Source organism: Hemicordylus capensis, chromosome 16 (genome assembly GCF_027244095.1).
Source record: "Hemicordylus capensis ecotype Gifberg chromosome 16, rHemCap1.1.pri, whole genome shotgun sequence".
Classification (NCBI taxonomy): domain Eukaryota; kingdom Metazoa; phylum Chordata; class Lepidosauria; order Squamata; family Cordylidae; genus Hemicordylus; species Hemicordylus capensis.
This window is the reverse complement of record NC_069672.1, coordinates 15704113-15724960: the sequence shown is the minus strand read 5'-3', so window position 1 is coordinate 15724960 and position 20848 is coordinate 15704113. Positions and strand designations below refer to the sequence as shown.

The window sequence follows — 20848 nt, the reverse complement described above, 5'->3', positions numbered from 1 at the left end:
GAATATCTTGCAGTACTGACAGATGTAGTCTCCCATCCAAATGCAAACCAGGGCAGCCCCTGCTTAGCAAAGGGGACAATCTTTGCTCGCTCCCACAAGACCAGCTCTCCTGTATTTTTGGTTTTCCCGCAGGGGATATACTGCAAATGCTCAAGTACAAGAAATCACAGCAAAGCTGTCAGATCAGCTTTCTCCCTTCCCTCTGGGCCATTCACAGCAGGTTGTTGGCCTACAACTCCCATCATCCCTAGTTGTTGTGGCAGGGGATAATGTGAGCTGTAGCCCAACGGCATCTGAGAACCCTGGTTCAAGCCATGGTTCAAATTACCATGAAGGAGTACACAGACTTTTGTCGGCGTTGTTTCCCATTTGAACCCATGAATCAGGGATTCTTAATGTTAGGTCTCCAAAAGCTATTCATCTCCCATATTCCCCAGCGGCCTTTGGTTGGGAGGTGGAGTCCAACATCATCTGGAGACCCAACACTGAGAATCCAACCTGACTTAATAAACCTGTCTCTCAAACTACCATTTGATCCCACTTCTTCCCCAACCAGCCACAGTTAGTGCTATGACTGATTGCAGCCCTTATATAGGGCAAGGGTTCTACTTTGCCCCCCAAATATTTTTTGGATTACAACTCCCACTGCCAAAGGCCATTGAAGCAGGGAATGGTGTCGATCAAACATCAGGGGGTTGTAGACCAAACACCTGAAGTAGGAGAAATACAGGGCTCAAGTTCAGATCAGCAGTAGCTGATAATTTGAAGAACTGCAATTTTAAACGCACGAACACACACACACACACCAAGCAGAAGGGTTTGTTTAGGACCAATTTTTTTTTTTAAACTGGCTTCAAGTCTTTCCAGCAGCCTAACTGTAGGATCTGTTTACAGACACATTAGTACACCGTTCAGAATAATTTAATTATAAGCAAAGGCTTGTTGAATCCAAGAAGGGGGGGAAATCCCAGGAAGTGTCCAAGCATCAAGGTTGGCAACAGAACCACACAAGAGAAGCTTCCAGTGCAGCAATGGAAACAGAACCCACAAGTTGCTTTGTGCCTTAAACCCCTTCCCCCAAAATATTAAATATTGACCAATATCTTCATGTCTGGTTTTAAAAGCATTCATCTCCTCGCATTTCCCTACCTGCATTCCACATATTTATCAAGTTTGCTCCAAGCGCTTCCTTGACATTTCCAGAAGCTTTCCTAGAAATGGGTGGTGGGGTGGAGAAAAGGCAAACCGCCCGCTGGAATGCCATCTTTTCTAACCACAATCCGTGCAGATACATGGGGTAAGGATTCAGATACCGAATCTTACTTCAGGGTGATTGGGGTGTGTGGTTGGAGGTGGCACATTACAGTATTTTAAGACAAGGCGTCCTCCTCCCCAAGGGTAGGAGTGTATCTCCACAGAGCAGCTTTCATTACAGTCCCAAGGAGGAAAATAAGATTTCGCATTCTCTTGTAGTTTCAGCGAGGATGCTTGTTCTTGAGATTTCTCTCTTTCCACGGGAGATGCTGCTTTCCTTTTCCAGCAGACGCACAGCCAGTAAAAAAGAAGTCCATGGCTTACAGTGCTCTCCTCCATCAGGGGATCACCCATAGCACCTATTTGGCCAACAGCCCTGCCAGACCTTCCCCCTACAAGCCGCGCTTTGCCCTCCAAGTCCAGTCGGCCGGCCTTTGCTCCTCCGGTTACCGCCAGGCACGGTTCAGCAGCTTCACCTGAGCCAGCCTCTTGGTAATCATGGTGGCAAAGACCAGCCCGAAGAGGACGCTGCTGATCAAGACGTAGTCGTAGTCGTCTTTCAGGACGTCAAACTGCTTGGACGGATAGACGCGGGTCTGGTAGATGTCCAGGCCGTATGCTACAACCTGGAGTGGGGGAGAAGAGACACACAAAACAAGAGTGTGTTAAATTTGCACAACACCTTGGGATAAAAGTTTGTATGAGGCGGCTGAGAAGTTGTTCTCGACTTTGGGTGCCCAGCGGCTGCAGAACTATCCTCAGCCTCCTTGACCCTCTCTGACACAGCTGTCCCTGGGATGCCCATCTTCAAACCTCCAGCTGTTGTGGACTACAACTCCCATCATCCCCAGACACAGTGGGCAAGAGTGGGCAACCCCTAAGCTAACCACTCTTCTTTTGCCCAACTCCCTTTCTGCCCGCAGACGGTTTCTTTCCCACCCAACTGTTCTTGCTGAGTTCCCATAGGGCAACCTCTTTTCCCCTGCTTGCCTCCCGCACTCACCAGGCACGTCGACTCGAGGCCCGAGGGGGCGGTATAAATCCCCCTCATTCGGGAGATGGTTTGGTTGTAGTTGATGAACCTCTCCGCGTGGATCTGCACGTCTGGGGAATATGGGATCAGGTTTTCTTCCCTGAGGAGGGGAAAGTGGGGGGGGGGAAAGACACACATGGGCAAGAATGCCAAGCAACTGGTTCTGCCTGGACTTTACCATCCCTGTCCCTGATGACACACATCTGGCAACCAGCGTTCTCACCTAGTCTGCTCGGTTGGGATTTCCGGCCGCCGTGGGTCCAGCAGCGCCTTGGGGAGGGAAAGAATCGCCCCAGAGGGAAGCCCAACTGAATATTTAAAACACAAAACACAGAAATGTAAGTATTTCAGAAACCAATAGGGGTCTGCCTGCACATGAGAAGCATCTTTAAAAAGGCACAATGCAGAGAAGAAATAAAAGAAGTCACTCAAGACATCTGAGCCTTATTTTTTTCTCCCCACGAAAAAAAAAATAAGCCGTGGGGTTATTTTTTTAATCGCAAGGCGGTATATGGATTTAAGTATAAATATGTATTCTACCCAAGAACAAGCCAAACTCTGTGGCTTAGCTGGGCAGATGTAGTCCCAAACCAAAGAAATCCCCTGTGTCAGACTAATGTGATAAAGTCTGGAGAATACAATTGACTATGTTTATCTTATTGAACCTTCTCAGTTTCCCGGGGGGGACACGGGGCACATGGGAGGAGAGGTCTTGTGGTCGCAAGCATCCATCAGTCTTCATTACGAGGGCAGCCGGGCCTCCTAAGAACTTGCTGAGCTGCTACGAAGACAACACAGGACTGACTGATGAATTTGACAGCCTGAGAGCTTGCTGATGCTACCTGGCAGGCAAGGGGGGCGGCGTTGCCTCCCCCAGGAAATCCAGAAGGGGGTTTGAGTCCCGCTGCCCCCCACCAAGTTGACGCCGCAGTTTCCAGGATACGGAGGAAGAAGGAATGGCATGAAATCCCCAAAGGTCACATTGCAAGCCCTAAAGTTAGAATCTAATTACATGTAATTAGCAGACCCCGCTATTTTCAAACCCCACTTCCAAAAGTCAAGTTAAGCGGGCTGTTTGGGGTGGGTCTGGTGGGAGAGGGAGCAGCCGTGTTCTAAGAACAATCCCAACACAGCAGCCACTTAAGTACCAACAAGCTCAAACGTGGTAGGCGGCGTCCAGACCGGTCAGTCATGGCTAAAGCACAAGCTAAGCCAGGGCTGCACAGCTTCAGCGGTTCGTGGACTCCAGCTCCCATCAGCCTTGGCTGCTGTGGCTGGGGATGATGGGAGTTGTTGTACAACAGCAGCCGGAGGGTCCGAGTTGTGTGGCCCCTGGTTCAAATCAATACATCAGTCGTGTGACCAACTCAGGCCGGGATTTCCCCTCCTCAGTTCCAAGGGCAAGGAGTGCAAACTGACACTCCAAGTTTCAAGCTCGCGGGCCAACTTTGGCTTCCGCCCTGGAAATGCCCAGAGGGCTGCCGGGACATCTCAAGGGGACGGGAGACAAAAATAAAAGGGACCACCGCGGAGCCGTCCACCCGCCCCCGCGCCTTAACTGAGCAGATGGCGGCTGGTGATGCCCCGTTCGGTGATGGTGACCTCCATGGCGCTGATGGCGGACGGGAAGATGTAGGCCTGCTGGAGGACCTGAGGCAAGAGCGGGCGGTCGAGGGAGCTGAAGGCCGTGGCGTTGTACTGCTCCGTCCCTTCGTACAGCTCCAGGACGGTGAACTCGTTCCGGCGGGCCTTCGCGTTCCAGTACTGGTACTGGGGCGGGGGGGAGAGGAGGCTGAGGCCGCAGTTCAGTGGCAGAGCATCTGCTCTGCACCCAGGAGGGCCCCGGTTCAATCTCTGGCAGCATCTCCCAGCAGGGCCGGGAAGGACCCTCTGCCTGAAACCTTGGATGAAGCCGCTGCCAGTCAGAGTAGGCAATACTGAGCTAGAGGGGCCAAGGGTCTGACTCAGTAGATGGCAGCTTCCTATCTAGAGACGGACAGAAGCTACCCTCATGGGTCAAGCCTCTGCTTTGCACGCAGGGGGGCCCAGGTTCAATCCCTGGCAGCAACTCCAGGTAAGGCTGAGAAAGACCCCTGCCGGCAACCTTGGAGGGTAGACAGTCCTGAATTAGAGGGGTCTGACTCAGTGTAAGGCACCTAACTCTGTTCCACAAAAGCTGTTGCAGGGGAACGCTTCCGGGTCAGAGAAAGAGACCAGAGAGCGCTTTCCGGTCACAGGCCTTTTAGAGTTGGAAGGGATCTTGGAGACGACCTTAGAGGAATCCTGAAGCGAAGCTCTGACTCCGTTCAGGGGATACGGAGAGTTTCCACCCACGTGGAACACTGTGAGGAAGGGCGCCAAGCGAACCCCGCCCCCTGGGTCACTCCACACTAGGCAGGCCCGCCCCCCTTCTCCAGCCCCACAGATCTGGTGGAGATCTGCAATTCTCAAGCGGCCCGTGGGCGCGGCAGGAGGAAGACCAGCAGCTCCCCTTACCACCACCCAGTTCTCCGAGTGGACGATGTGCACGGGCCCCTTGGCCTTCTTCTGCACGGAGGAGTGGATGATCCGGCCGGTGACGCCGTCGATCAGGTAGATCCCGATGAAGGTGCGCTCCTGGTGCGTGTCTGTGCTCTCCGTCACCACTGCCAGCAGGTTCGGGTTCAGAGACTGCAGCGAGACACAGGCCGTTGAGGCGGATTTCCAAACAGGCCCCGCAAGCTAGGGGTGCGTCCCCCCGGATCTCCCCCCACCCGCCGCCCGGCCCGGGATTCTGCTCAGCTACAGCTCAACACGGCATGGTTTCAAGACAGCTCTGGACACCACACACTTCCCTGGCGGAAGTTTTTTTCCCTGACGTTAAAATAAAACTAAAATCAATTAACTGTTAAAAATCAAAAACGAAAAACATAAAACCATTATTAAATACATTGACGACAGTTTTTAAAACCTTGGAAAACCAGACCAAACCTTTACAGGTTAAAAACTCTGGTTTTTAAGGGCTCCCCTGAAGGCCAATAATGAACTCAGATTAGAGATTTCTGTAAATTGCAAAACGTTCTTAATTCTTGGTTTTTAACATTTTTATGGATGCGTTTTAACTTCTCGTGAGCCGCCTTGAGATATTGGTTGCAGGCGGTATTATACAAAAATAAGTGAATAGATATTTAAAAAGAGAGAGAGGCGTACAGGGTGGGGGTGTAAAAATAAACCAGCATTCATTTGGCCACTGCCTCACTGCCTTCCATGTACCTTAGAAGCAGCCGCACACACATACACACTCTCTCCCTTTCTCTTTCCATCCCTTCTACCTTGTACAGCACACTGCGGTCTCCCATCACACGGCCCTGAGAGTGGACGTGCTCATTGGTGCGTTTCCCCTTCACGGTCATGATCCGCTGCACGTCGGGAGGGATGGTGATCTCCCAGCTCTCTTCGGTTGTCAGATCCTAAAACGAAGCCAAGAAACACACCACATGGACGACCCAGGCCTCTGCAAATCCACTTGTCGGTGGCGAATACTCCCATAATCTACTGATAGACTGCCTCTGTACACAGAGGCTTCACCCCTAACTCAACAAGGCCACTACACATGAACTTCACAAGTTTTTTAAAATTGTATTTACTGTAAACCACCCAGAAACACAAGCTTGGGGCAGTAGAGAGAGACAGACACTACATCAGGGCTGCTCAACGTCGGCCCTCCTGCAGATGTTGGCCTACAACTCCCATAATCCCCCGGCTATTGGCCACTGTGGCTGGGGATTATGGGAGTTGTCGCCCCAAAACAGCTGAGGGGCGGGGCTAAGTGGAGCAGCTCTGCACTAAATCAAGTAAAATCTTGTGCCTGGACTACAAGCCTACAAGATGCACACACAGAGTGTTGTCAGCGATACGCTCACCCAGGGGGGAAAGAGACTCTACCTTCCGCAGCCTTCGCCCAGTCAATTTGCCCTGTTCTGAATCCACTAAATAAAACGAGACGGAGGGGGCAATTTCCTCCAGCTGGCGCAGGACATTTCTCGATGCTGGGAAAACCGTCACCTGCCCGGAAAGCCAAGAGAGAAGAGTTCAAGGAACTGACTTGTAGCCATCAGTCTTTATTACAGCCACAGACCAGCATAAAGTACAGGGGATGTTTACAAGCAGTAGGGGCTTAAAGGGCTTAACAATACATACCGAGGCATAAAAACAAGCATAAAGAGGCTCTAAAAGGCTGTAAGAGTACGAGGCCATAAGTGCATGAGGGCATTTATATTTATATACGGGCAGAGAACTGGGGCACAGCAGAACTATGGAGCCACAGAATTGTCGAGGTAAAATCCTGAAGGAACAATATTGACTCCAGAGCGCTGCCAGTATGGGGCTGTAGCGCTGAAGGGCTGGGAGGGGAGCCGGCGTTTCGAGGACTCGCAGCATTTCAAAACGGTTTCTGCAAATCGGAGGACGGGTGTCCCAGGTGGATGGAGAGCGGGCTGTACCTTGTATTCGTCGTCGATCAGGAGCAGCACTTTGGCGTAATCCTGGTCCATGATGGGCAGCAGCAGAGACTGGAGAATGGAGCGTTTCGGCACCGGGGGGGACACCTGGCTCCACCTCCCAAAGATGGGGTTGAAGACGTAGAGGGAGCTCAGGCCCGTGTCCTGGAAAGGCACAGCAGGAGACGACTCGGGCCTCGTTCGCTACCAAGGCTGCAATAAAGCTTCAGCCTTGGCAGCGTACCCGAGCCTAGTCAGGCTCTCCCCTTGCCTAGCTCTGGATCTTGGCTGGGAGCGATTTCAGACATGCCCAGGGGCTTCTTAAGACACCCGTTTGCGTTCTGAGGCCATAGCACAGTGGTGGGACCCCTGATCTGCAGAGAGAAGACTCCAGATTCAATCCCTGGCAGCATCTCCAGGCCGGGCCGGGAGAGACTCCTGCCTGGAACCTTGGAGAAGCCACTGCTGCCAGTCTGTGTTGACAACGCTGAGCTAGGAGGACCAAAGGTCTGACTCTCCACAAAACAGCTTCCTATGTGCCTCCCCCTTTTCTCCACCCATTCTACCTTCTCAATTTCCAATCAGTTGGGCGCTTTCTCTCTGGCCGGGCGGCCTCCCTCCCTCCCTCCCCTGTTCAGCATAACCCTGTCCATCTCTAGGGCCAGAGATGTCGGCACCGACCTTGTCCTTCACAAGCAGCGTGCACTGCGGAGGGTGGGGGAAGTGAGCGGTTGTCCTCTGGACCACCAGCTTGAAGGAAGAGCCGGGCTTCACGTCCTGGAGGTACTGTTTCCACAGGATCGTCCCGGAGCGGCTCTCGATGCCAAAGAGCTGAGGGGACGCAAGGAGGACAACCTCGCTCATGCAGGTGACAAGGGTGGAGTCAGGTTTCACGGCCCACAATGCAGCTACATTACCTGCTATGGATACTTGTATACCGCCCTTCAACCAAAATTCTCCAAGCACCGTTTACATCGAAAAATAGACAATACGTAAATAAGACGGTCCTACCCAGGCAGAGAGGTGCAAGCAGAAAAAGGTGGACACGACCCTCTCAAAGCCCAGTCCAGACATCACACACAGACTGTCTTGTGCTAACCATGGTTAAAAACCATGGTCAGTCCAATAAGCTGGTGGGCTGCTTTTGCATCACTCATTAGGGAGTGTCCGTCTCAATGACAATGGTGTTAATGCAAAGCAACCCAGAGAGGCATTGCACAGATTAAAAAGCCAGATGCCTACAAATAAGGAGTGATGCATATAAGCAGGTGTGTAATTTCATTTCAGGCCTTGTGTGTCCATGATTGAAAAAGAAGGCAGCCAGGTCGTTAATACAGACTCTTAATACACTTAACATACACCATTTACTTATTATTATTCATCCATCACATTTATATACTGCCCAAACTTTTGTCTTATTATTATTCATTCAATTTCTATACTGCCATTCCAAAAATGGCTCAGGGCGGTTTACACAGAGAAATAATAAATAAATAAGATGGCTCCCTGTCCCCTGAAGGGCTCACAATCTAAATTGCCAGCCATCAAATAACTAACCCTGCAGAAAGAAAGAAAGAAAAAAGAGGCTTCTGGCTCGCCCTCTCCTCACCTTCCCGGAGGCCGTGACCACCACGATCATCTTCTGGAGGTTGAACTCGTCTCGGGCCAAGTTGTCCACGTTGATCTCGTTCTTGATCTGGCTGCGGGGCTTTCGGGCGTCATAGAACATCTTCCAGAGGTGAGCAGTCCAGGCCTGCAGCAGGATGAGCTGGGAGGACAAGCGCTTGAGGAACATCCCGAGGAGGCCATCTGGAAAGCAGCAGAAGGAGCCATGGGAAAAGGACCGTTAAGCAGGAGTCCGCAAATGCAGGCCAGCCTTGACAGCCAGACAAAATCCTTGCCCCTTGCTGAAAGGGAGAGGCAGGGTTTTCGGCCGTATTTTCACACTGAGATTTTGAGTGGCTCCGAGTATCTCCTAGGCTTAGTGGGGTCAGAGGGGGAGGAGAAAACACCCCTCCTTTCCCCTGGAATCTCTCCCTGGGAATCTGTCCCTGAGGTCTGCTACTATTACTGCTATTTAGATGCGGCTTTTCACCAAAAAGTTCACAAAGCAGTTTACGTAGAAAAACAATAAGAAGATGGTTCCCTGTCCCCCAAAAGGCTTATGGTCTAGAAAGAAACATAAGGATGACACCAGCTGCCACCACTGGAGGGATGCTGTGCTGGGGATGGAGAGGGCCAGTTGCTCTCCCCCTGCTCAATAAAGAGAAGCACCACTTTGAAGGGTGCCTCTTTGCCCAGTTAGCAGGTCTGGGAGATGCCTTGTTTCCCCCCCCCAGCTTCGGAGAAGGGCAACGTTTCCAGCAGAATCACAAATGCTCTCCCCAGTGGCAAGCACATTTGTGGGTTCCTGCAGTTATAAGAGCAAGCACAAGCAAGCAGGACAAACGCACCACGTGGAAAAGAGACACTTTCAAATCCCGAAACGGCCTCGGATCTCAGTCTCCTTCACACACACACAGCACCCTCCAGAACAAGAAATCGCAAAGCAGCAAGACACGAAGATATTCAGAGTTACCTTGGATGGCTGGTTCCCAGGCAGCGAGAACACACAAAACACCATTCAAAAACTTAGTTATATTAGACATGAATATTGTTTGTTCATTTGTTTTCTGGTCATGTACCAAAATAAACTACTACTACTACTACAATGATTTTTGAGCTCTCTTTGCCAGAAAGTAACATGCGGATTGAACAGAAACACTGCACCACCTCCAATCACATTTGTCTTCTAAGTTTTGTTAGCAAACCACATCTCAGACAGATCAATGGTTCTAAGCCTACCTGCTTTCTTCCCGAATTCACCCTCCAGCTCTGCCTGTGCGCCTGTCAGGGGAAGATCGACCATCTGCAGACTGACGACTTCTGCCAAAGACTCCTCTCTGTTCCACATAACTTTTCCTGGAGAGAGAGAGAGAGAGAGAGAGAGAGAGAGAGAGAGAGAGAGAGAGAGAGAGAGAGAGAGAAGCTGAGTAAACAAATATTAATTTCCTTCCAGCCAGTCCCTGCTGGCAGTATCCATTTTGCCCCTCCCGTATCTTGAAAAATCACCTGGCTGCTGAAGGAACAAGAGCATGTGGTCGGCGGTTTGCACCAGAGCCCGGTAGCCCACGGAATCGTCTTTCTTCAAAAAGACCTGCAGGTTGAGCTGCAGGAAACAGGGGGATGGGGCATCAGAGGAAGTTACCAGATGCTCATAGGGTTAGGGAAAAGGGTTCAGTTGATTGCTGTAGATGGAGAAGCTTCCCTTACCTGTTCAGGTGTGGTGCTGCTTTTCTCCAAAGTGACCGAGATGGAGGTATCTAGCAGCCTCTGCCCTGTTTCAGCCAAGTACAAGTTAATCGCATAGGACTGGTTGTGGCAGGAGAAGGATCCCTGGAGCACCACGCAAAGGAAAGAGGATTCACAAGTCAGGGAGATTTATCCTTGAAGTTTTACCCCCAAGCTAGGAAACACCAGTCTCACCTGAAGTGCAGACAGGGCCACCCAGGAGCGAAAGGCACTGAAAACCTAGATCTTTAATTCACACACTTCAGCTGCTCAATTCAGGCCTCATATGTCCAACGAGGGTTGGTACTAGCCATGGTTTAGAAACCCCAAGCCATGGTTGGCGCTTCCAAACATATCACAGGCAAAGCTGGGCTCAGTTCTGCCTGCCTGCTTTCATACTCCATCTGCTCAAAATGCAGACCAAGCTAAGCCCTGGTTTGTGGCACTTCTGGAAGCCCAAATCATGGCATGAGGGTTCCAGACCATGGTTAACACAACCAGGTTTAGTGCCATGCGAGAGCTCTTAGAGCCAGTAAGGATTACTGCCGCAGGCAAGGAACACCTCCAGTCTTTCCCCTACCTGTTTATGGTTTTGTCCAAATGAACTGGCAGGCTGAGATCCATCGGGCTGTCCTGTTTTCTGCATAAAAAAGGAAAAAGAAAGAAAGAAAAACCAGGAGACGGAGGATGGGGTCAGGCCTGAAAGACTTGTGCTCCATTTGATGGACAGGACGCTACCAAGGTCGCCCCCCACCCATGGCAACACGTTGGCACTTACCACTTCACCCTTGCAGGTGAGGACAGCAGCTACCGTCTTCTCATTCGTGGTGGCAAAGGTCACGAGGCCAGCCTGCAAGACGTGCCGTGAAGGGAGAACAAGGAAAACTAGCTGATCTGTTCTCCCTGTCTCTCTGTTCTCTCCTCCCTGGAGAGGATTACCCTAGTCTTCTCAACATAATAAATTTGCTGTGTGTAGCAGTCCCCACCCCCCCCCGCCAGGGAGAGTTCAAACACACCATTTCTTCACCCACTACCCAAAGCGCTTTAACTGGAGGTGCTAGGAATTGAACCAGGGACCTTTTCCACGCAGAGCAGATGCTCTGCTGCTGAACTACGGTCTCTCCCTCCACAGGGCCCAGCCAGTATTCATGGAAGTGGCTGGCTCTTCTCAGGCATCAGAGCAACAGCCAAAGAGACACGCCACCCGACGCCCCCATTACCTGTGGGAAATCCCGGAGAAGGCTCAGCAAGCCGTTCCGATACTGCAGGAGCACGAAGCGACTCGGGGAGAGGCGGAGGAAGAACTGGGAGCGGGACGCTCCGGCCGGATTGGGCTGGGAGGACAGGACTTGGGGCCTGAAGCCGTCTTCAAATTCCAGGCCGAGGGGCTGCAAGAGGAAGGGAAGCAGGCGCTCAGTCCCACAGGCCCAGGTGGAAGCAGCCTCTGGCACCAAGGCGGCCTCGGGTCCCAGCCCAGAACCCTCACCTGCAACAGGACCTGCTTCATCTCTTCATCAGCGCCCACTGCCAAGGTGTAAAGCGAGTGCGTGGCTGCGTCCACACACACAAGCATGGCGTCTCCAACCACACCGCAGGTCTGGCTCAGGCTCTTCACCCAGGAGGCTGCCACCCTAACCTGCAGGGGGCGCAGAGACAGAGAAAGGGAGAGAAAGCCAGAGGAAATTGAGTCCCCACCCATGGAGATTTGGAAGGAGAGGCGCTGCCGATACAGGCTCTCCGCACGAGACAAGGTCACGGCTCCCTGCCTCCTCTGAAAGATTTCGAGGGTCCAACAGCCCTGGCCAAGGTGGATTTTAAAAAATCATTTTTTAAATCTATTTTTTTTTTAAAGGCAGCCATTGTATGCTTCTCTTTGGAGAAACAGCTTGGTTTCAGATGCAATCTGAAATTACTCCCAGCTGGGAACCTGACCCACCTGTTTTGTCATCTCTCCATCTTCTATGCTGAAGGTGAGGATGTTCAGGTGGCTTTGGGGAGCGACCCCAAGGACGTGCACCACCCCTGTTCCGTGGGAGTAGACCAGCTGATATTGGACAGCCTCACTACATGGATGGGGAGAAAGAAGGGAATTCATGCAACCATCACCACAAAGATATTCCAGGGGCCCCGGGGCTCTTCCCATCTCCTGCTTCTAACCAGATGTAGACAGACTTGCTATTTGGGAGATCCACTTCCTTCCTTCCTAGAATCCGAGGAACCCCCAACTGGAAACTGGTGCAATATAGTGGCCAGGGGGTGAGGAGCCAGGTGTCACATAGGGCAGCTCAGGTGCAGGGTCAATGACCTGTCGCTGCCAGGGATTCAATGCTCTTCCACTGAGCTACGGCCCCCTAAGGGGAATATCTCACAACACTCCCATGTAGTCTTTCATCCCAATGCAGACCAAGGCAGAGCCTGCTTAGCAAAGGAGACATGCCTACTACCACAAGACTAGCTCTCCTCCTCAAGCAAGATAAATGACAGAGAGAAGTGACTGGCCAGCATCACTCTAAGTTTCATGGCTGAACGAGGATTTGAACTCGGGGCTCCCCGGTCCTAATCCGACACTCTTACCACTGAACCTCACTGGCTCTTGTTTGAGATTGTGGTGGTTAAACAATCCCAGTCAGAAACTCTTGCTGATCTGCTGCAAATAATCAAGCCATTTGCCACTAGATCAGTCTTCTGTCCAACTCCGTTCTACACATTTTCTCCAACCATCTTCCCACAGCCACTCACTTGCTAAGCTAAAACATCCCAACCGCTTCATCCTTTCCTTATACATTAACAATCAATCAATCTTTATTACGGTCAGAGACCAGCATGAACAACGTTCCTCATCATTTTATTGGCCATCAATGGATCTGTCCCCGTAAAGCAAGCTAGGCCAAGCAAAAGAGAGACACGGCAGAGACTTAAGTAGTGTCCTTACCTTTCTGGCAATGGCTCCACCCATTTCTGGTGACCATTGGAGAGGTAGTGGAGAAAGAGTGCCCCTTTCTTCAGTACTGCCACATACTTCACAGCATCCTGCAGCCCCACCAAACTAGCCATCTGAAAACTTATATTTAAAAACACGTTTTATATTTTAAAAGGGGGTCACCCGGGAGATTACTAACAGCTCTTCCATCGTCATGATCTGCTTTCCAGCAATTCTCACCTGCCAACATCCATCGAAATCTCCCAGTTCAAGCCTCCAACGTTGGTCTCCCAGGAACGCAGGATGCGGCCTCCGCTGGAAACTGTGATGGCATCTGTGGATAGGGCAAGAAAGGAGACAACAGCCATGAAGTTATAGCATCTGCAAAGACAACTCAGCAAAAGCACACTCTTCCTTCACACACAAAGACTAGGGAGCCACATCTCACATTTCTTATTTATATTTCCCAGAGATGCTATGCTGGGCTGAATAGGGACACTTCTCCCCTGCTAAATATAAACCAGTCACTACTATACAAGGTGCTTCTTTGCCACTTAGCAGGGATGATTCCCAAACTCTGCAGCACAGGAGAGCCTGAAGATGGTTCCCTGCCCCAAGGCGCTCACAGTATGAAAAGAAACACAGCAGCAATCACTGGGAGGAACACTATGCTAAATAGGGGTATTTGCTCTCCCTCTGCTAAACTTTAAAAAGGATTATCTATACACAAACACAAGGTGTAATTTGCTGGAACAGAGCAAATGCCACACTGCACGAAACTGCAAACACAATGCTAGGTTCAGAGAAAGAAGACTAATATTAATAATAAATAATAAATAAAAATGTTCACACTCGTACATAACCAGGGAATCTGCAGGCCAGGTAGTTCTCCCACCCTCAGTTTTCCATCTGTGAAATGGGAACTTGTAAAGCCAGCCTCAGGGTTTGTTGGGGAAAGAGAAATATGATTAACAGGGCTCCAGCACTGAGACGTAACACAGCTCAGCTTACCTTGCCCATGGATCAGCATGGCGTCAACCGCCCCTTCCGGACTGCCTTTGTCCACATGGCGCCACACTGAAAAAGAACCAGGAATTATGTGAAAATATGAAGTTGCCTTGCACAGATCAGCAACCCAGCTAATTCAGTCCTGTCTAATCCAACCGGCAGCCACACACCAAAGCCCCAGGTGAAGAAGGGGGCATTTCTCAACACCGGCCACCGAAGGGCCTTTCAGCTGGAGATACCTGGGACACTCTGCACTGAGCTAAGTTGCTGCTTAATACTAACTCGCTTCCTATTCTGACCAGCAGAGTAGCTCCCAGAACCTCTTACAAAACAACCTCTTAACCAGAGAGACCCTTCTGCATGCCAGAGATAGACCCTTCCAAATATTGGGTCAACTCGCTAGGATCTCAGGCTCAGTCCTGCTCTCCTCGGATCCTTTAGATGGAAGTGCAGGAAACGGAATGGCAGCCCAATGAAAGCCAAGCACACATCTAGCTGCCTTAAACAGAGTCGGGACCAGAAGCTATTTCTCCTCGTAGCCACTCGTGCCTGTTCTGCTTCCACCAGCCAGTATGCAGATACTCACAGATTTCACCTGTCCTGGAATTCAAAGCTGCCACCACGTTCTTCTCCGTGGCCACAATAAGTTTCTTGGAGCCTTGGGTGGCCTCCAAGGAAGCAAACTTGAGCTTCCCAACATACTGTTGTCTCCTAGTAGGAAAAGCAAAGAGTGTGATCAAGTTAAAAATATATATGTTAATCTGTCTTAGAGGGAAGGCCCACCTTGGCTGGCATCCTAGCTCTCGCCAGTCAGTTCCTCTTAAGCTGAAGGAAATGGCCCACTCCAGATGCTGGCTTCCAGCACCTGGTACCAGTGCTGGGTATCCTGCCTCTGCCCATGGAGGCTTTACTTAGGGACCACAATCATTACATTCTCCCCCACGAATGAGTATAACTTGGGGAGGGGTGTCTCTGTATCTTGTAGCAGCGCGTTCCGCAAGCCAAAGGCGGCCACAGCCGCCCAGCAGGAAGCCCCAAAGCAGGGTCGGTCACCCACCAGTCAAACTTGCCCACTTGGTCCTCGTAAACGGCGCCGACGGGAGGAAACGGGAGGAGACAAAGCAACAAGGAAAAGGCCAAGGTCCCCAATGGCCAGGACGCCGCCATGACAGCCGGAGACACAGGAAGGGAGCCTCTGCTTTCCCATCAGGCACCGCGAGTGCGCCTTCCACCCTAGAGAGGAGTCTATAGAGATAAAAAGAACTAGAGAAACCGTTCCATCACCTCGACGGAACTTCCTGGCTCCTTCTGAAGCGATTTTATTAGATCTCGTTGGCTCCCGCTCAGAGCTCCGCCAACCTGAAGGCTCCTTTCGTCGCTTCCTTTGGGCACGTCGCGCTTCAGCCCCGACAGAAGCCTGAAAAAGGTTCTCTGGGCCATCCCGTCCTCTGAGCACGCCTGGGGAGTCTGTGATTTTTCTACTTCTACGAGCACGTGGCACGGGGGGGGCTGGCCAACGTCCGGGGGGGGGGTCCTGCGCTTTAGAGGGACGCCTCTCCCGAGGACCCCCAATCCGGGGCTGCCCCTCGATAGTGCCTGACTAGAAATTAAGATTAGGGCCATTGCGGTGGAAATCGCGGGTTCAGCCCGGTTTGAGGCTGCTCCGCTGCGCTTGAGGGAACTAACGTGCTTGTTGCGGAGGCGAGGGGAAAGGACTCTGTGATAGAGGCAGGCACCTTGATAGACGCCTAGGCCCTTCCCGTCAGCCCTTGCGGTGGCAGCTGGCCCCGCAGCAAAGGGAGATCGCCGCGTGGTCGAGCAACATGCCGAAGTCTAAGCGGGATAAGAAGGGTGAGCCAAGGCGCTAGTCCCCAGGAAGCACCCTCACGGGGTGGGGGTCTTGCTTGCATCATGGGGGCTGCTGTCTGTCGTTGCACGTGTGCAACTGACATGGGAGGAGAGCTGGTCTTGCGGGAGCAAAGCATGACTTGACCCCTTTGCTAAGCAGGGTCTGCCCTGGTTTGCATTTGAATGGGTGCATTGCATGCGTGAGCCCTGTAAGATCTTCCCCTTAGGGGATGGGGCCGCTTTGGGAAGAGCGCCTGCCTGTTTGCATGCAGAAGGTTCCAGGTTCCCTCCCTGGCAGCATCTCCAAGTTAGGGCTGAGAGATTCCTGCCTGCAACCTTGGAGGAGCCGCTGCCAGTCTGTAGACAATCCTGAGCTAGAGGGACCGAGGATCTGACTCCGTATATGGCAGATTCCTATGTTCGTCTTTATTTTCTCTCTTCTCGCAGTTTCCTTGACAAAGACCACCAAGAAAGGCTTGGAAGTCAAGCAGAACTTGATAGGAGAGGTAAGCAAAGCCTTGGGGGCAGCCAGACATTGGCCCCAGGTGCAGGGCTACAGTGCAGCCTGTGCCTTTTGAAACCAGTAACCAGGAAAGGCCTTGGAGACAGCACTTAAGCCTGGACGGGTTCATAGGTTCACATCTTTCCCCTTCACCTTATACACAGAGCACATTCTCAAACATTAGTGTAGACAACGCTGCGCTAGGTGGACCAAAGGTCTGACTCTGTAGAAAGCAACTTCCTATGTTTCATTGTCTTTCGAGGAAGCCTGATTTTGCTTCACTTCCTTGGGATCTACAAAATAGTTTTAAAATGGGTTTCTAACTTGAAAACGTTCTTGCCTTCAGCTCCGGAAATGTGTGGACACCTACAAACGCCTCTTTATTTTTTCTTTCACCAACGTACGAAACAACAGACTGAAGGATATTCGCAATGCCTGGAAACACAGCCGGTGAGCACTGGTTTCTTGGGCCTCTTTCTGTTAACTGCTTCAGTTGAACAAGAAGTGTGGTACTGATTCCTATTGAGATCTGCAAGAATCCCTTTTGTTGTTTAGAAGCATGTGTTTGACCAGTTGTGATCTCAACAAGCTTTTCATGTTTGATCTGTTGCTTTTAGTGACCGTCTATACCTTTCAGTGCTTCTCTGCTTCTAACTGCATTATAGTGATCTTTCAACATCTCTGTTTTGAGAGCCCATTAGCAGAAAAGTGTGGGTAAAAATAAATAATTTGACTGGCGGAAGGAAAGAGGGCACTGTTCAGTTGAACTGGTAGACCAATCAGCACGTCTTTAATTTTTTGTATTTATTTAATGTACTGCCTTGTCTCCAAAGGCTCTAAGCGGTTTACAAAAACAAACACAATAAAAACAGAATAAAACCAGTTATTAAACAATTAAAATTTAAAACATTCAAAAGATTACCACGATTTAAAAAATTTAAAGAGCAATTAAAAATTTAAAACCTTCAGAGATTATTAAAAGCTTGGCTGAAAAAGTGTGTCTTAAGGGCTCTTTTAAAAGCTGGTAAAGATGTTAAACCACAAATATCTATAATTAATTGACGGTGAGAGTGTTAACTAGTCCAGCTGAAGTCAAGGAACATGTTTGTTTAAAATGATTGGCTTGTGTCAATCTTTTACATTAGATTTTGATTTTTCTTACAGAATATTCTTTGGAAAAAACAAAGTTATGATGGTGGCATTGGGACGGAGCCCAACTGATGAATATAAAGATAACTTACACCAGGTGAGGTGTCTGGTTTGTGGACATTTGAGTCTTGCCTCTTGCAATGTGGATTCTGTGTATGTTAGAAGAGGGAAACCAATAAGTGCTCCCAAATAGGCTTTATTCTTCTATCTGTCTTGTTTTCCAGGTCAGTAAGCATCTGCGGGGAGAGGTTGGTCTTCTCTTTACTAGTCGCACCAAAGATGAAGTTCTAGAGTAAGTATTTGCCACAAGGAAGCAGGGATTTCTCAGAGAGACCATATTATGCCTGATTGAAAGCAATTGTATTGGCTGCCATTAGGTTTCTGGCCAAAATACAAAGAACTGGTAATTACCTTTTAAAGCCCTAAACGGCTTAGGACCAGGTTACCTGAGAGAGCAACTTCTTCTTCATGATCTCCACCACTCATTAAGGTCATCGAGGGAGGTCCATCTCCAGATGCCAAGTCAGGCTTTAGTAACCTCTGAATGTTTTAAAAACTGTCTCAACCGTTTGTGTTGTTTTTGTGAACTGCCTAGAGTCTTTAGAGTCAGGCGGGGTATAAATAAAATAAATTAAGATGACAGGTGTTTGTTCTAAGACTCACGCAGGCAGAACTGCTTCAACACTTCTTGCTTCCTTTCCTCGCCAGTTGGTTTTCAAAGTTTAAAGAATCCGACTTTGCCCGGGCTGGAAACAAAGCCACCCTCACCGTCGGCCTGGATATGGGGCCGTTGGAGCAGTTTCCACACTCCATGGAGCCTCAGTTGCGGCAGCTGGGATTGCCGACGGCGCTGAAGAAAGGTGTGTGGTGTGTCCCTGGAGAAGTGTGTGTGTGTGTGTGTGTGCATGCACTCTTGAAGAGCAAGAGAACACACTCTGGGCTTGATAGGAAACAGTTAGCCATGCACACAGTAGGGGACTGGTCTTCTCCGAAAAACACATTACTAACCCTGTGACGTTGCTCCCCAGACATAGGAACATAGGAAGCTGCTATATACTGAGTCAGGCATTGGTCCGTCTAGCTCAGTATAGTCTACCCAGAGTGGCAGCGGCTTCTCCAAGGTTGCAGGCAGGAGTCTCTCTCAGCCCGATCTTGGAGATGCTGCTGCCAGGGAGGGAACCTGGAACCTTCAGCATGCAAAGCAGATGCTCTCCCACTGAGCCACGGCCTCATCCCCGAAGGAGAACATCTTACAGCACTCCCATGTAGCTGCCCATTCCAGATGCAAACCAAGGCAGACCCTGCTTAGCAGAGGGACCATGCTCGCTACCACGACCCGTTCTCCCCTCAGTAATCCCCAGAATGTGGTTTGTCACAGAAGTCACAGGCAAAATGAGAAGCGTAATACAGAGTGCCACAACCTAGGTTTTTCCCTTTCTCTCTCTTTCGGCAGGAGTGGTGACACTAATCTCAGATTACGAGGTCTGCAAAGAGGGGGACGTCCTGACCCCTGAACAAGCTCGCATCCTGGTGAGTAAGTCAAGGAGAGACTTGGAAGGGGGGGGCGGAATTCCTTCTTTTGCCAGAGGTATTCCTGTGGCTTCTAGGCTCTTAGAACCGGACTCCCAACACACCACGTAGGAAGTTGTTTTATACGGAGCCAGACCATTGGTCAGTCTAGTTCTTAGCTATGCGGACAGGCAGAGGCTTCAAGGGTGCAGGCAGGAGTCTCTCCCGGCCCTACAGGGAAATGCCTCCAGGGACTGAACCGGTGACCTTCTGCCTGCAAAGCAGGGGGTGCAGCACTCCGGCCCCTTGATGACAAGTAACTTGATAGAGCGTGTGGGGGGAACTCTAGCTCTACAACTTGTACTTACAACATTCTGAGAGGTCGCTCATGCATTCCAAATTCCACCCAGATGGGCTGGGATTAGAGTGAAGAAACAAGAGCTCCTAAGAACCACGTCCTTATGCCCCCCCCCAACTAGTTTTTATTGTTATTATTTAACATATTTTTATACTGCCCAAATCTTGCATCTCTGGGCGGTTTACAACAAACATAAAAACAGAAAGTAAAACATTAGTTAAAACAAAAACAAAAAATTTAAAACATGACAACAATTTGTTGTAAACAATATTTTAAAACAGCATTAAAACAATATTAATTAAAAGCCATAGTTGCCTGCTATGGGCTGAGGAGCCTGAGCACCTATCCTGTTCAGGCCAGGGCAGGATGGGGCTTCCTTGTCCCGACTTCAAGACCTTTCTCAAGGGGATGTGAATCCTGGATTTGTATTGCGGCTTGCAATTATTTGTATGCGGGTTGCTTTAAGCTACTAGACCTCTGGAGGCTCCAAAGAAGCCCCGACTAATTTTGAACTCCTGCACTCAGCAGACATGCGTATGTCTGTCTTCGTTTGCCCGAGTTCAGGTCCAGAAGGCAGCCTTTCGGCCTGCATGAGGTCATTGTGAGTGACAACTTATTTATTCCTTTCCTTCAGAAACTCTTTGGCTACAAAATGGCGGACTTCAAGGTGACCATCAGAAGCGTGTGGCATGCAGAGACGGGCGACTTCGAGCAGCTGGTGGAAGGCACCAAGGACAGTGCGGAAGGGATGGAGGAGGAGGAGAAAGATGATGATGAGAGTGAGGAGGACTAGGCCGAAGAAATACTTGGAAAGATGGGAACTATGCACCCCAAAGGGGGTACTCTGGGAATCACGCAGCTCTCTCTTCCTAGTTTGCACAGGACTCAGCCAATGAACTAGAGACTCTTATTTATCTGAGGACAAACTTTATAAATGCATAAAATAAGCTCACAAAATGTCTGTTTCCTTTACATGCTTTAAGAACCAGTTTGGAGAAGCATTCCTAAAGCTGGCTTTTAGAGCTGAAGAAGCAGAGGACGGCTGAGGTTTATAGCTTGTGACAAATCCCAGCTGCCGGGGATCCGCGGCACCTAGAAATTAAACCGTGGCATCTCGACTAGGATATTCAGATGCAGAGTTGTTTAATACAGTTCTTATTTGTCGCAGGCAGCTCTATTTCTGTCCTAAGTAGGATACTTGTCAAGAAGATGAAGAGAAGCCCATTTTCTCCCACCCTCCTCCATAATACCCATCACTAAGTCTGGTAATTTTGGCAAGCATCCATTGCCCGAGTCCAAAATTTTTGGACTGGCTCCTAGATTTGAAGAAAAATTGTCAGGGCCTGTTAGAGCTTAAGGAAGGGCTTCTTAGAGCTCCCCGAATCACTCTCTGATCCCCTCTTCAAACCATCTTGCCTATGGCCAGCTCCTGCGTCAGTGAGCTTCTTAAATTAATGGT

At 50.2% G+C, this 20848-nt stretch overlaps 2 protein-coding genes across 2 annotated transcripts; one reads left to right on the top strand and one right to left on the bottom strand.

Moving 5' to 3' along the window:
* Positions 1-905: 905 nt before the first annotated feature.
* Positions 906-15491, bottom strand: EMC1 (ER membrane protein complex subunit 1). The gene is made up of 23 exons (XM_053280605.1): positions 15081-15491; positions 14610-14734; positions 14027-14092; positions 13256-13349; positions 13028-13156; positions 12032-12158; positions 11582-11731; positions 11316-11483; positions 10874-10945; positions 10676-10735; positions 10078-10200; positions 9877-9973; positions 9610-9726; positions 8375-8574; positions 7447-7596; positions 6769-6930; positions 6212-6331; positions 5599-5736; positions 4784-4957; positions 3847-4057; positions 2511-2595; positions 2258-2387; positions 906-1880 (listed from the first exon to the last, which is right to left on the bottom strand). Exons 1-23 carry the CDS (start codon positions 15188-15190, stop codon positions 1701-1703), a joined length of 2988 nt encoding a protein of 995 aa, XP_053136580.1. The 5' UTR covers positions 15191-15491; the 3' UTR covers positions 906-1700.
* A 132-nt stretch (positions 15492-15623) lies between these two features.
* On the top strand, positions 15624-20336 carry MRTO4 (MRT4 homolog, ribosome maturation factor). The gene is made up of 8 exons (XM_053280612.1): positions 15624-15874; positions 16319-16377; positions 16720-16823; positions 17538-17619; positions 17747-17814; positions 18231-18382; positions 18976-19052; positions 20024-20336. Exons 1-8 carry the CDS (start codon positions 15847-15849, stop codon positions 20180-20182), a joined length of 729 nt encoding a protein of 242 aa, XP_053136587.1. The 5' UTR covers positions 15624-15846; the 3' UTR covers positions 20183-20336.
* The last annotated feature ends 512 nt before the right edge of the window (positions 20337-20848 follow it).

Bases quoted from the DNA above. Each gene is read 5' to 3' on its own strand.
- EMC1 (XM_053280605.1), bottom strand. From the start codon at position 15,190: ATGGCGGCGTCCTGGCCATTGGGGACCTTGGCCTTTTCCTTGTTGCTT. The intron at 12,159-13,027 runs GTAAGGACACTA...CCATCCATGTAG, and splicing joins GTGGAGCCATTGCCAGAAAG to TGAGGCTGTCCAATATCAGC. The intron at 4,058-4,783 runs GTAAGGGGAGCT...CCCCCGCCCCAG, and splicing joins ACTCGGAGAACTGGGTGGTG to TACCAGTACTGGAACGCGAA.
- MRTO4 (XM_053280612.1), top strand. From the start codon at position 15,847: ATGCCGAAGTCTAAGCGGGATAAGAAGG. The intron at 16,378-16,719 runs GTAAGCAAAGCC...TCTTGCCTTCAG, and splicing joins AGCAGAACTTGATAGGAGAG to CTCCGGAAATGTGTGGACAC. The intron at 17,620-17,746 runs GTGAGGTGTCTG...CTTGTTTTCCAG, and splicing joins ATAAAGATAACTTACACCAG to GTCAGTAAGCATCTGCGGGG.